This window comes from Arvicola amphibius, chromosome 2 (genome assembly GCF_903992535.2).
Source record: "Arvicola amphibius chromosome 2, mArvAmp1.2, whole genome shotgun sequence".
NCBI classification, from domain to species: domain Eukaryota; kingdom Metazoa; phylum Chordata; class Mammalia; order Rodentia; family Cricetidae; genus Arvicola; species Arvicola amphibius.
Window position 1 is genome coordinate 134,300,040 of NC_052048.2, and position 13,480 is coordinate 134,313,519.

General features: G+C 43.7%; 1 protein-coding gene across 1 annotated transcript in view; it reads left to right on the forward strand.

Annotated features, from left to right (window-relative positions):
- Positions 1 to 1,988: 1,988 nt before the first annotated feature.
- Lancl2 (LanC like 2) overlaps positions 1,989 to 13,480 on the forward strand; it is a 48,328-nt gene continuing 36,836 nt past the window's right edge. Inside the window, exon 1 of the mRNA XM_038319145.1 lies at positions 1,989 to 2,587. Within this exon, the coding sequence (XP_038175073.1) occupies positions 2,384 to 2,587 (204 nt within the window). The 5' untranslated portion in view covers positions 1,989 to 2,383. The remainder of the gene's footprint in view (positions 2,588 to 13,480) is intronic.

The window sequence follows — 13,480 nt, forward strand, 5'->3', positions numbered from 1 at the left end:
TGGACAAAACGGTACACTGTGTGACTCATTGCAGCTCCTGGTGCCACAAGGATGAATAAATAGGTGTTGGAAAGATGAACAGGTGAGGTGGTTTTGGTGTTTGTTTTGAATTGATTTTTTTTGTGGGTGTGGTTTCTTTTGGGGGCATGCTTCAGAGGTGAGAGGAGGATATGAATGGACAGGGAGGTGAGTGGGACTGGGGTGCATGATGTGAAATTCCCAAGGAATCAATAAAGAATTATGTTGTAAAAAATATAAAACAACAACAAAACCCACATGAATTAAGGAGGGAAAGTTATAGGGGAGGGACTGGAGGAAAGAAAGGGGGGATATGCACCTTTATGTTGAAGGACAAACTATCCATTTGTGAGACTCCCATGGGTATAGTCTAATGATGACATATTTAATCCTGTTCTCCCAAATTAATCAAATTGTGATTCTCTAATCTCATATCCTATATACATGTTATAAGTAATGATAAAAATTAAACACAATTAACAGTAAAGCATGAAAACTGGGACTAGACAATAACGAGGAAAAATATCTCAATCACCACCTGTAAGCTCTGGGGTGTGACATGGTCATCAGATACCTAGACAGTGCTAGACAAAATAATGACAATTAGGGATATTTATATCTAAACGGCAACCACAAAAGCTAATGGGGTCTTTTTAATATTGAAGTAAGCCCATGCTTTACTTCAATATTATTTGGAAAACAAACCCCAGATGTAATAACAGTGTAAACTACACGCAGCCTGAGGACTTTCCCCATGAGTCACAAAATAGAAGGCCGAAACCTGGTGCCAGGCAGAATTGTCTCCCAGTGATTCCATTTGCCAGACCACCTCTGAAGACAGAGATACGGGCACTATGGTGGGCCGGACCACATCCGGACCTGGGCTGCTTACCTTCTAAGCCTGGGTCAGGATCTGAATAGTTGGGTATGTGTGCGCGTACGCGCGCGCACATGCACGCGCCTGTCTGAGTCTGTCACTGGTTCTCTTTGCCCCTCTTTTCCACTTTTGACTCTTGTCTCTTGGTTGGACATCGAGGCTGGTGGCAGAGCCTAGCTAGCTAGGGCTGCCAGGGTACAGGGGCTAACTCCTACAACTCTGATCTAAACTTTCACGACAATAGAGGGGAGGATTACACACATGACAAAGGACGGACATGAAGACCTAAACCCTCCACTTTACTCCATTCTGAGGCCAAAGGTGCGAATGCCTGAAAGTGACTGAAATATCTGCTTCTTAGTTTTCCATCTCGTCACCTTTGGCATTATATTAATATGTACCTTGCTTGGACTCAGGGTATTACACAATTAGGCTGCTCAATGATTCGTGTGTGTGTGTGTGTGTTTCACCAGGTGGAAGAAACATTTTGACACCAAGTACCAATGTTTGTTACATGAAAGAAAACTGAAATAACATATTTCCTTTTAAGAGAAATCATTACACAGATTTGGTTCTGGGTAAACAGTGCAAAAAACACAGAACCAATAAAGGCTGTGGTTCTGCATTATACATTGTGAATATAGAAATGCGAAGATCTATTTGCTTGGGACCTCTTTGACATCCATGTTATTCTGCGGGTTAATTATGTTAATTACGTGACCATGGAATTCTCTGGTCTATAAAATATTTATATGATTAATAAGCATTCTTCCATATTAATTCTCATTACCAAAGATGTGCATTTACTCAAAACAAAGAGCATGAAAATAAAACATAACAAAACAAAACCAAGGCCTGTGGCTCCTCCTCCAGGCAACCCCCCTCCCGGTGGTGATGAATGGGAGGGACTGTATGCCCCCTCCCTCGGGAGGCTATCCTTTCACTGTTTTAGGCCGTTTTGAAATTCTTTCTTTAGAAGAGATATTTTTTAAAATCAAACAAAGCAGCTGCTGTTCCTGTGAGTGGCACACGACAAGGAGCCGAGGACACGGACGGGCGGCAAGGCTGGGCTGGTGAAAATGCAGTCCGTTTGATGGAGTGTCTGAAGATGCGCTTTTCCCCGGTCTGAGAACCGCTCACACTTTGAATGAACCCATCCATCTTTACAGGCTTTCCCTACCGGAACGGGAGCTTCGCGAGCGAGCGCTTTTTCTCTAGAACCTCTCGGAAGGACATAGCCACCGGAGAGACGACGGTAACTGGAAGACTTTGCGGGTCTGCGGGGCGGTCGGGCAGGCTGCGAGCGGCTGCTGGGAGAGCGTGACGGGCGAAGGCTGGAGGTTCGCGCCGGCTGCCCGCATCCAGATGTGCAAGCCAGCCGCCGCCAGGGAGGCTTCGCCGCGCAGCCCCGGCCTAAACGCCTTGCAGGAGGTTTGTCCCAGCCTGCGCGCCGTGCCCTGAGCTCTTAAGCAGGGAAAGCGCGCGGACATGGGCGAGACCATGTCAAAGAGACTCAAGTTGCACCTCGGAGAGGCGGAGATGGAGGAGCGGGCGTTCCCCAATCCCTTCCCAGACTATGAGGCCGCCGTCTCCGCCGCGGGGCTCGCCGCTGGAGCTGCGGAGGAAACGGGCCGTGCTTGCCCTCTCCCCACCACAGACGACCCGGGCCTGCCTTTCCACCCCAACGGGAAGGTGAGTTGGCCGCTGGGTCCGCACCAGCGGTTGGGAGGGTGAGGCCACCTCCGCCAATGGTAGCGTCCGGCGGCCACGCCCTGGGGTGCGATGACGTCATCGGCGTGCGTCCCGTCTGGTGTCTGTCCACCAGAAGAGGCTGGGAAAAGGCGGCTGGGTGATGGGTTCGAGATCTGATAGACATTACTTGGATCTTTTTGCCACTGAAACATTCTGATGGAACACTTTGATGTTTCTTGGGACTAAAAAGTGAATTTGTTGTTGGTTTTAGTAGATTTTATCACACCTGTCTGTGGGCACGCCCTTACTTGGAGAAAGGCTAAAGTCACACCTTATTCAATCTTTCTCTCTCTCTCTCTCTCTCTCTCTCTCTCTCTCTCTCTCTCTCTCTCTTTCCTTCTGTCTGTCTGTCTTTCTTTAGAATATTTTTAATTTTTTATTATTATTAAAAAATTTCCGCCTCCTCCCCGCCTCCCATTTCCCTCCCTCTTCCCCCACACCCCTCCCCCCTCCCTCTCCAGACCAAAGAGCAGTCAGGGTTCGCTGCCCTGTGGGAAGTTCAAGGTCCTCCCCCCTCCATCCAGGTCTAGGAAGGTGAGCATACAACCAGGCTAGGCACCCACAAAGCCAGTATATGCAATAGGATCAAAACCCAGGGCCATTGTCCTTGGCTTCTCAGGAGCCCTCATTGTCCACCATGTTCAGAGAGTCCGGTTTTATCCCATGTTTTTTCAGTCCCAGTCCAGCTGGCCTTGGTGAGCTCCCATTAGATCAGCCCCACCATCTCAGTGGGTGGGTGCACCCCTTACGGTCCTGACTTTCTTGCTCATGTTCTCTCTCCTTCTGCTCCTCATTTGGACCTTAGGAGCTCAGTCCGGAGCTCCAATGTGGGTCTCTGTCTCTATCTCCATCCATCTCCAGATGAAGCTTCTATGGTGATATGCAAGATATTCATCTTTATGGCTGTAGGATCGGGCCATTTCAGGCTCCCTCTCCTCAGCTGTCCAAGGAACTAGCTGGGGACATCTCCCTGGACACCTGGGAATCCCTCTAGAGTCAAGTCTTACCAACCCTAAAATGGCTCCCTTAATTAAGATATATACTTCCCTGCTCCCATATCCACCCTTCCTTTATCCCAACCATCCCATTCCCCCAAGCTCTCCCCATCCTCCCCTTCTCACTTTTCTCTCCCCACTTCACCTTACCCCCATCCCACCCCACCTCCAAGTTCCCAATTTTTGCCTGGCAATCTTGTGTACTTCCATTATCCAGGAGGATAACTATATGTTTTTCTTTGGGTTCACCTTCCTATTTAGCCTCTCTAGGAACATGAATTATAGGCTCAATGTCCTTTATTTATGATTAGAAACCAATTATGAGTGAGTACATCCCATGTTCATCTTTCTGTGTCTGGGTTACCTCTCTCAGGATAGTATTTTCTATTTCCATCCATTTGCATGCAAAATTCAAAATATTGTTTTTTACCACCGAGTAGTACTCTAATATGTATATATTCCACAGTTTCTTCATACATTCTTCCACTGAAGGGCATCTAGGTTGTTTCCAGGTTCTGGCTATTACAAATAATGCTGCTATGAACATAGTTGGACAAATGCTTTTGTAATATGATAGGGCATCTTTTGGGTATATTCCCAAGAGTGGGATTGCTGGGACCTGGGGTAGGTTGATCCCGAATTTCCTGAGAAACCGCCACACTGATTTACAAAATGGTTGCACAAGTTTGCATTCCCACCAGCAATGGATGAGTGTACCCCTTACTCCGCAACCTCTCCAGCAAAGGCTATCATTGGTGTTTTTGATTATAGCCATTCTGACAGGTGTAAAATGGTATCTCAAAGTTGTTTTGATTGCATTTCCCTGATCACTAGGGAGGATGAACATGCCCTTAAGTGTCTTTTGGCCATTTGAACTTCCTCTGTTGAGAAGTCTCTGTTCATTTCAGCACCCCATTTTTTAATTGGGTTAATTAGCATTTTAAAGTCTAGTCTCTTTAGTTCCTTATATATTATGGAGATCAGACCTTTGTCTGTTGGAAGGTTGGTGAAGATCTTTTCCCAGTCAGTAGGCTGACTTTTTGTCTTAGTGACAGTGTCCTTTGCTTTACAGAAGCTGCTCAGCTTCAGGAGGTCCCATTTATTCAATGTTGCCCTTAATGTCTGTGCAGCTGGGGCTATACGTAGGAAGTGGTCTCCTGTGCCCAAATGTTGTAGAGTACTTCCCACTTTCTCCTCTAACAGGTTCAGTGTGTTCAGATTGATATTGAGGTCTTTAATCCATTTGGACTTGATTTTTGTGCATGGTGATAGATATGGATCTACTTTCATTCTTCTACAGGTTGACATCCAGTTATGCCAGCACCATTTGTTGAAGATGTTTTCTTTCTTCCATTGTGTGCTTTTAGCTCCTTTATCGAAAATCAGGTGTTCATAGGTTTGTGGGTTAAGATCCGGGTCTTCTATTCGATTCCATTGGTCGACTTCTCTGTTTTTATGCCAATACCACGCTGTTTTCAGTACTGTAGCTCTGTAATAGAGTTTGAAGTCAGAGATGGTAATGCCTCCAGAAGTACCTTTATTGTATAAGATTGTTTTGGCTATCCTGGGTTTCTTGTTTTTCCATATAAAGTTGATTATTTTTCTCTCAAGGTCTGTGAAGAATTTTGATGGGATTTTGATGGGGATTGCATTGAATCTATAGATTGCTTTTGGTAGAATTGCCATTTTTACTGTGTTGATCCTCCCAATCCAAGAGCAAGGGAGATCCTTCCATTTTCTGGTATCCTCTTCAATTTCTTTCTTCAAAGACTTAAATTTCTTGTCAAATAGATCTTTCACTTCCTTGGTTAGAGTTACCCCAAGATATTTTATGCTGTTTGTGGCTATCATGAAATGTGATGCTTCTCTGATTTCCCTCTTTGCTTCCTTATCCTTTGTGTATAGGAGGGCAACTGATTTTTTGGAGTTGATCTTGTATCCTGCCACATTACCAAAGGTGTTTATCAGCTGTAGGAGTTCTTTGGTAGAGTTTTTGGGCTCGCTTATGTACACTATCATATCATCTGCAAATAATGAAAGTTTAACTTCTTCCTTTCCAATTTGAATCCCCTTGATACCCTTATGTTGTCTTATTGCTATTGCTAGAACTTCAAGCACTATATTGAAGAGATAAGGAGAGAGTGGACAGCCTTGTCATGTTCCTGATTTTAGTGGGATGGCTTTGAGTTTAACTTCATTTAATTTGATGTTAGCTGTTGGCTTGCTGTAAATAGCTTTTATTATATTTAGGAATGACCCTTGTATCCTTAATGTCTCCAAGACCTTTATCATAAAGGGGTCTTGAATTTTGTCAAATGCTTTCTCAGCATCTAATGAAATTACCATATGATTTTTTTCTTTCAGTTTATTTATATGATGGATTACATTGATAGATTTTCGTATGTTGAACCAGTCCTGCATCTCTGGGATGAAGCCTACTTGATCATAATAGATAATTTTTCTAATATGTTCTTGGATTCGGTTTGCCAGTATTTCATTGAGAACTTTTGCATCAATGTTCATGAGTGAGATTGGCCTGTAATTCTCTTTCTTGGTTGAGTCTTTGTGTGGTTTTGGTATCAGGGTAACTGTAGCTTCATAAAAGGAATTTGGCAATGACTCTTCTGTTTTTATATTGTGAAATACATTAAGGAGTAGGTTTTAGATCTTCTTGGAAGTTCTGATAGAATTCTGCAATGAAACCATCAGGTCCTGGGCTTTTTTTTTGGTAGTGAGGGTTTTGATAACAGCTTCTAATTCTTTGCGACTAACAGGTTTATTGATTGTTCACCTGGTCCTGGTTTAACTTTGGTATATGGTACTTATCTAAAAAATGTCCATTTCTTTTACATTTTCCAATTTTGTGGCATACAGGCTTTTGTAGTAAGATCTAATGATTCTCTGAATTTCCTCTGTGTCTGTGGTTATGTCCCCCTGTATTCAATCTTTCTAATTAATTTTGTTCTCCTCCTCCTCCTCCTCCTTCTCCTCCTCCTCCTCCTCCTCCTCCTCTTCTTCTTTTTCTTTTTGAGACCGGTTTACTCTGTAACAGCCCAATCTGTCTTGCAACTAGTTCTTGTAGACCACGCTGGCCTCGAACTAACAGAGATCTACCTGTCTCTGCCTCCCGAGTGCTGGGATTAAAGGCGTGCGCCACCACCACCCAGCCTTAATTTTGTTTTTTTAACAATTTCATAAATGTATGTAATCCATTCTGGTTGTTCCCACCCCATTGTCGGCTCCTTCCCCCCTCCAAAGCTACCTCCCCTACTAATCACTTCCTCCATATTTACATATTGTTTATTTGTTTGAGTCTCCAGTCAGCCTGGACTTGACCGTCTGTGTGAATTATCCGTTGGAACCGGGTGAATTCTCTAGGTTACACAACTGAAGACAATGGCTACTCCTCTTCCAGTCAGCCTGATATTTCGACATGACTGGCTGTTGGGAGGGCCCTTCTTGTGCACGTCCAGTGCAAATAATTAGCAATTCAGAGCTCATGGTTACATTGGCTGTGTCCTACCTTAAAGGCTAGCATTTCCTTGTTCTTCCCTATCTTCTGGCTCTTGCATTTTTTTCTGACCATTCTTCCTCAATGGTCCCACATCTTAGAGGGTGTAGTACAAATGGCTTGTTTAGGGCCAAACTTTCATCTGTTACTTATAGCACCCAAAAGTGCTATGACTGTCTTAAGCATTATTTATTTATTTTTGATGCAGAATCTCTCTGTGTAGCTGCTAGGTGGCCTGGAACTCCCAGATATCCACGGCCTCTGCCTCCCAAGTGCTGGGATTAAAGACAGGCCCCATCGTGCTCAGCACATGATGTTTCTAACTTTTGAGGAACCTCTGGGTTGATTTTCAAATTTGCTGCATCAGATAACACTCTCCCCAACATTGTAAAAGGATCCCTTTCTCCACAACCGTGCTAACACTTGTTATTTGTATTGGTGATAGGCATTCTGATTGGGGTAAAATGGAATTCTAAGGCAATTTTAATCTGCATGTCACTCTGTGTCATTCATTGTGGAGGCTGTTGAACCCTTTTTAAAAATGTTTACAGTTTGTAGTACTTGTTTTGAGAACTTTTTTTTTTAGAAGTTGCATAGGCACCTCTACCTTTTAAAAAAGTCAGTTTGTGGGAGTGTTTTTTCTGCATGTGTACCATGCACATGCCTAGTACTGAAGAAGTCAGATGAGGGTGCGGGTTCCTCTGCAGTGCAATTTTGGACACTTGTGAGCAACTGTGTGGGTGCTAGGACCAAACCTGGATCCTCTGCAAGAGCAGCAAATACTCTTCCAATCCTACATAGCTCTTTAAAAAAATGTTGTGTGTTTTCTTAGGGTGATTTTTTTTTAAGTTTGTTTTGCTTTTTAGGTCTTTGAATGTTCCAAACACTAGACACTAATAATCTTTTTGAATGTATAGCTGGAAAAGATTCCATGGGCTGTCACTGAGATCCATCCCATTTGTTGATTGTGGTCATAATGCCTATGCTGCTGGAGTCCTATTTGAAAAGTCCTTACCTGTACCTGCACATTGAAATATACTCCCTACTTTTTCCTCTGATAGTTTTAGAGTGTCAAGTCTTATGTTGAGGTGGTTTTGTGCAGGAGACAGGTGAAGATCTAATTTCTTTCTTTTGAAATTTGATACCCAAGATTCCCAGCACTGCCATGACCTGCACAGCTTTGGGACTGACTTTGTGGGGCAATGGGGGGTGGAAAAACAACAGACATATTACAGAAAAGGTGATATCTGGAGAGCTGATCTCATTAGCCCAGACTTGGTTCATGTATTATGTAGAGCTTAGTGTGGAGGTGATGTTAAGTCTCAAACCTGAGACAAAGGCTGAGGTGCTTATTTAACACATCAAAGTGGACCCTGGCCACCAGATTCTCCCTGTAGTGCTCAGTCCTTATGTGTTACAGGGCCATCCTGGCTGGCATACTCCACCCTCTACCGCAAACTTCTCTATCCCAGAGACTGGGCTGCCCTTCCTTATATAATCCAACCATTTTGGTTACCTGGCCTTTTTCAGCTACTCTCTTTTGGACCTCCTGGCTGCTGCACCTGGTTCCTCCCTCTCCCCTCTCTCTTCCCCTCCCCTTCTCCCCAGATGGTCCAGCCTAGGGTCATGCCCACTCTGGGATTCTCCCAGGTGTCCCTGTCTCTGACTATGCTCTCCCATGTGTCTATAATAAACTTTGCCCTCCACCACACCTAGGTGCAGTCAAGTCTTTTCTTTCTTCAGTGGGTTTGTTATATAGAGCTGAGTGAGGAGGTGGGTTTAGTATATGCCGCTGAGTGAGGAGGTGGTTGGCTAGTCTTTGTGGGATTCCCTGCAAGGGAACAATCTGAGGTTGCAGTCATTCAGGGAGGAAGATGTTGATTTTTGCAAACACTGTCAACATCCATTCTTGGAACTGGGAAAGCTTTGCCAGTTCCCTGATTCTGACGTGGGGAAGGGTATGCAATTTGCATAGTCTGAGTCCTTGATATGGCCTTGGTCATGTCAATAATACACACTCCCTGTGGACTTAATCTGCTTCCCACATGACACCATTTGTTTAAGAAGCCCTCTTTTTTTCCAGTGATATTTTGGCTTTTTTTTTTTTTTTTTGGTCAAAAACAAAAACAAAACTAAAACTAAAAAACCCAAACAACAGTAAGAAGCCCAGGTAGAGGAAGTAACATGGTTTTATCCCTGAGTTCTCTGTTATACTCCACTGATCTACATGTTTTGTCTGAGTCCCATCACATCTCTATTAATATGGCCCTGAGGTAAAACTGAAATCAAGTGTTACCTCCACTAGGCCTCTTTTTGTTCAGGATTTGGTTGACTGTCTTGTCTTGTTTGTTTCCATATGTGTTTTAGCATTACGTTTTCTATTACTGTAAATATTGCTTGACATTTTGATGAGGATTGCACTGAATCTGTAGATTGCTTTTGGTAGGATGGACATTTTCATAATGTTTATTTTCCCAATCTATATGCATGGGGTAGTTAGTCCCGTTTTCTAGTATCTTCTTTAGTTTCTTTCTTTGGGGCCTTATTAAAGTTTCCACTGTAGAGGTCCTTAGTGTGCTTGTCTAGATTTATTCCTGGGTATTTGTACATGCATGCCTGTGTGTTTATGCATGTGTGTGTGTGTGTGTGTGTGTGTGTGTGTGTGTATGTGTGTGTTGTGACTGGGTTTAATTACTTGGTTTCCTTTTCAGTATGTTTGTCGTTGGTATATAGGAAGGCTACTAATTTTGTGTGTTAGATTTGTATACTGCCACTTTGCCGGAAGTGCTTATTAGCTCTCAAGAGTGTTTTGGTGGAGTCTCTATCGGTCTCTTTTGTGTAGGGTTTCATCAGCTGCTAACAGAGGGACCTTTGGCTTTTCTTATTGGTGTCCCTTTATTTCCTTCTCCGTCACATTACGCCTAGCTAAGAATTCAAGCACTCTGCTGAAGAGGACTGTAGGGCACAGGGATCTTTGTCTTGTTCATGGTTTTTGTGGGAATGCTTTGACCTTTTCTCATTTAGTCAGATGTTGGCTGTATATAGCTTTGAGGTTTCAAAAGCCCAGGCCAGACCCAGTTTCCTTGTTTTTCTGCCTTCTGCCTGTGGATAGGGTGTGAGGTCTCAGCTACTGCTCCCGCACCATGCCTGCCTGCCAAGAGCTCCGCTGTAATGAAAACCGTACTAACTCTTTGAAACTGTGGCCAGCCCCCAGTTAAACGCTCTTGTAACGAGCCTTAGTAGGATGAGTTTTTGCAGCAGCGACAGAACAGTAGGGAAGACGGTGTCGTACCAGCGCTGCGACTGGTTATGAGCTGGAGAAAAAGTGAAACAGAAGTTGTGTTGCCCTTGAAAATGAAAAGGAGATGTTAGAAGGGGAAGGGGCAGCTACTGGGAAAGCAGCGCCTGGCGTAGTAGTTTCTCCCTGTAACACTTTTAGCACTTGACAGCTCTTTACCTGAAATTGCTGTGTCCATCTGGTTCGGAGCTACTGAGCTCCAGGAACTGGTTATGGTAAGTAACCCAGTAGCTGTGAAGGGCAGACCGCTTTTTAACTAGCAGCAGCAGTTTTCTGTGGTATTTTGTGGTATCAGGGGAGGAAAACTGCACCAAATTTGATAGAGGAAATTAATGTAAAGGATTGCTATTAACTATAATGAGATTGGTGTAATGAGAAATGTCTCATAAGGTGTAAAGAGAACTCTGGAGAATATAGGAATAGCAGACATGAGGAACAGCCTGTACTGCTAGGACTGAGAGAGCACACAAGGACAAAGTTCTGGGTAGCAGTTATCTGATGCTGGACTATAAATTACCCTGAATTTAGCAACTTTTAAAACACTTATCTCACACAGTGTCTGGAGGTGAGGATTCCAGATCCTCATAATATTGCAGTTAGCTGTGTGGTTCTGACTCAGGGTTTGTCATGAAAACGCAGCCATTCCTGAGCTCAGTAAGGTAAAGATAATCTCACCTCCTTCGCATAGTTGTTGGAAGGCTGCACTAGCTATTGGCTCATGGCTTCAGTTAACTTTTTCCCCCTTTTATCTCTCTCTCCCTCCCTCCCCCCTTTCTCTCTCTCTCTCTCTCTCTCTCTCTCTCTCTCTCTCTCTCTCTCTCTCTCTCTCTCTCTCTCTCTCTCTCTCTGTGTGTACATGCACACACATACACACCATGGTTCTTTTCTTCCACCATGTGGTTTCTGGGAATTAAATTCAGGTTGCTGGGCTTGGCAGCAAGTGCCTGTACCAACTTACCCCTCTCACCATCCTCAAGGGCTGAGTTTCTCACCGCGCAGGTCTTGCCAAGAGCTGCCTTGTGACAGAGCAGCTAGCCTCTCCTGACAGCGAGTGGTCAAGGAGACACAAAACGCTAAAGCGTGTTCTCACAGAATGTGAGACTGAAGAGTAAATAGGGCCGGTTTGAAAGACTTGATTAATCTGAAGAAAGGAATGAAATTAGAGAAACTTTTACTTTGTATTTGTAATTTGATCATCTTGAACTATTGGTAATGATTTATTTTATGGCTACTTAATTTTCCATAGCTTAAAAAATTTAATGGATTCTCTTCCATTTTAAAATGTATTTGACATTTTAATGTATTATAAAAATATAAGGAAGCTAGACAGTGGTGGTGCACGCCTTTAATCCCAGCACTTGGGAGTCAGAGGCAGGCGAATCTCTGTGAGTTCGAGGCCAACCTGGTCTACAAGAGCTAGTTCCAGGATAGGCTCCAAAGCTACAGAGAAATCCTGTGTCAAAAAAACCAAACCAAACCAAACCAAAACAAAACAAAATATGAGGAAATCAGTACTTCTCAATTGCCAAGAGAATGTAATTTATTCCAAATGCTCAGTTGGGTATGTGAGCCTCTAAGTACCCAAGTGGCTGAAGCAGACTTGAGCTCAGGAGTTAGAATCCAAGCATGAGAAACTTAAATGAGATTCCATATCTTAAAACAGATAAATAGAAGTATAAAGTGAACAAGAGTAGTGTGTGGGTGTGGGGTTCTGGATGGAGGGGTATCATCTATAATCCTTGTCAGAGTGAGAGTTGTGTGTCAAGGGCATCAGCACTAACTGGATGCCTTTTAGGAATGCAGCTCTCACCCCAAACCTAAGAAACTGTGATCTCCTTAATTATTCTTGTGAGGCACATAGGAAAAAATATTATCTTAAATATTTTTCAAGAACATGACTGGGGTGATTTGTATGCTTAAGAACCACCAAAGTCTATATGTCCATTCCACCTCTGTCCTTTTGATACCATCATGGTATTGTTGAGTAGGGTTGCAGCTGTAATGATTCCATCACAATATGGCTGGTGCTTCCGGGTTCCAGGGCCATGCACCTGCGGACAAGCCCTCAGGCAGAAGTGCCTAGGCAGCTCTTAAAAGCTGGAGGTGCCATCTTCAGCCCCCCTCATCTGTCTCATTTCTAGCCATGTGCCTCTCATACAGTCCTTCACCCTGAGACACTGAGTTGGGGAACCTGTGCCCTCTGAATGCAGATCCACAGTTTTGCACTTGACACCATGGTATGAACTGAAGCTCCAAGAAGGGGAAAAAAGGAAAAGAAATGTGTATTTGGTGCTGGAGGGGGCAAACTAACTGCACCTAGAGAGAAAAGCTGCACCAATGTTAAAGATTCTATCAGGCCAAACGAAATGATTGAATTTCAAGATTTTGAAGAATTAAGATGTTGCAGACAGGAGACAAATTGTCTTGGCCTATTTTCACTCCCTTTGAAAGCTACTTACAGTTCCCATCTGTATCTGACCTAATAATAACCAGTGACTATCAAAACCTCACAGTAACTTTCACCAGTTCAAAAGCTGAGACTGTCAACAGCACCTGAACTTGATATGGTTTTCCCCGTTTTTGCTAAGCTGCCCACCTATGGCTCCCACTAATGCATTTGTAACTGCTTTGGTTTATAACTTCCTTCATTGTATACCCCATAAAAATCTCATAAAAATCTCATGTAACTATTTTCACAGTGGGACATGGTGTTTGGGGGGACCTGAATCCATGTTCCTGGTCACTCACATTTGGCAGCAGAATAAATGCTCTCCTATTCCCTTTGAGGTGAGAACTTTGGTTCTGAATCAGTAGTTATGATTCCCAAATGTGGGGTCCTAAGGACAATCCATTTTCAGTGGAGGAGTTACTGGGCTTAGTGTCAGGGACCAACATCTGGCATGCCTCCTCTGTTGGGTACTGGTGAGTTCTGCATGGAGCTCAGCGTTCCCTTGTTTGGTTGGTGGTCCATATGTTAATTGTGAGGTAGTGTGGGATCTCATTGGATACCCTTTGGTTTGCCTTCAAAA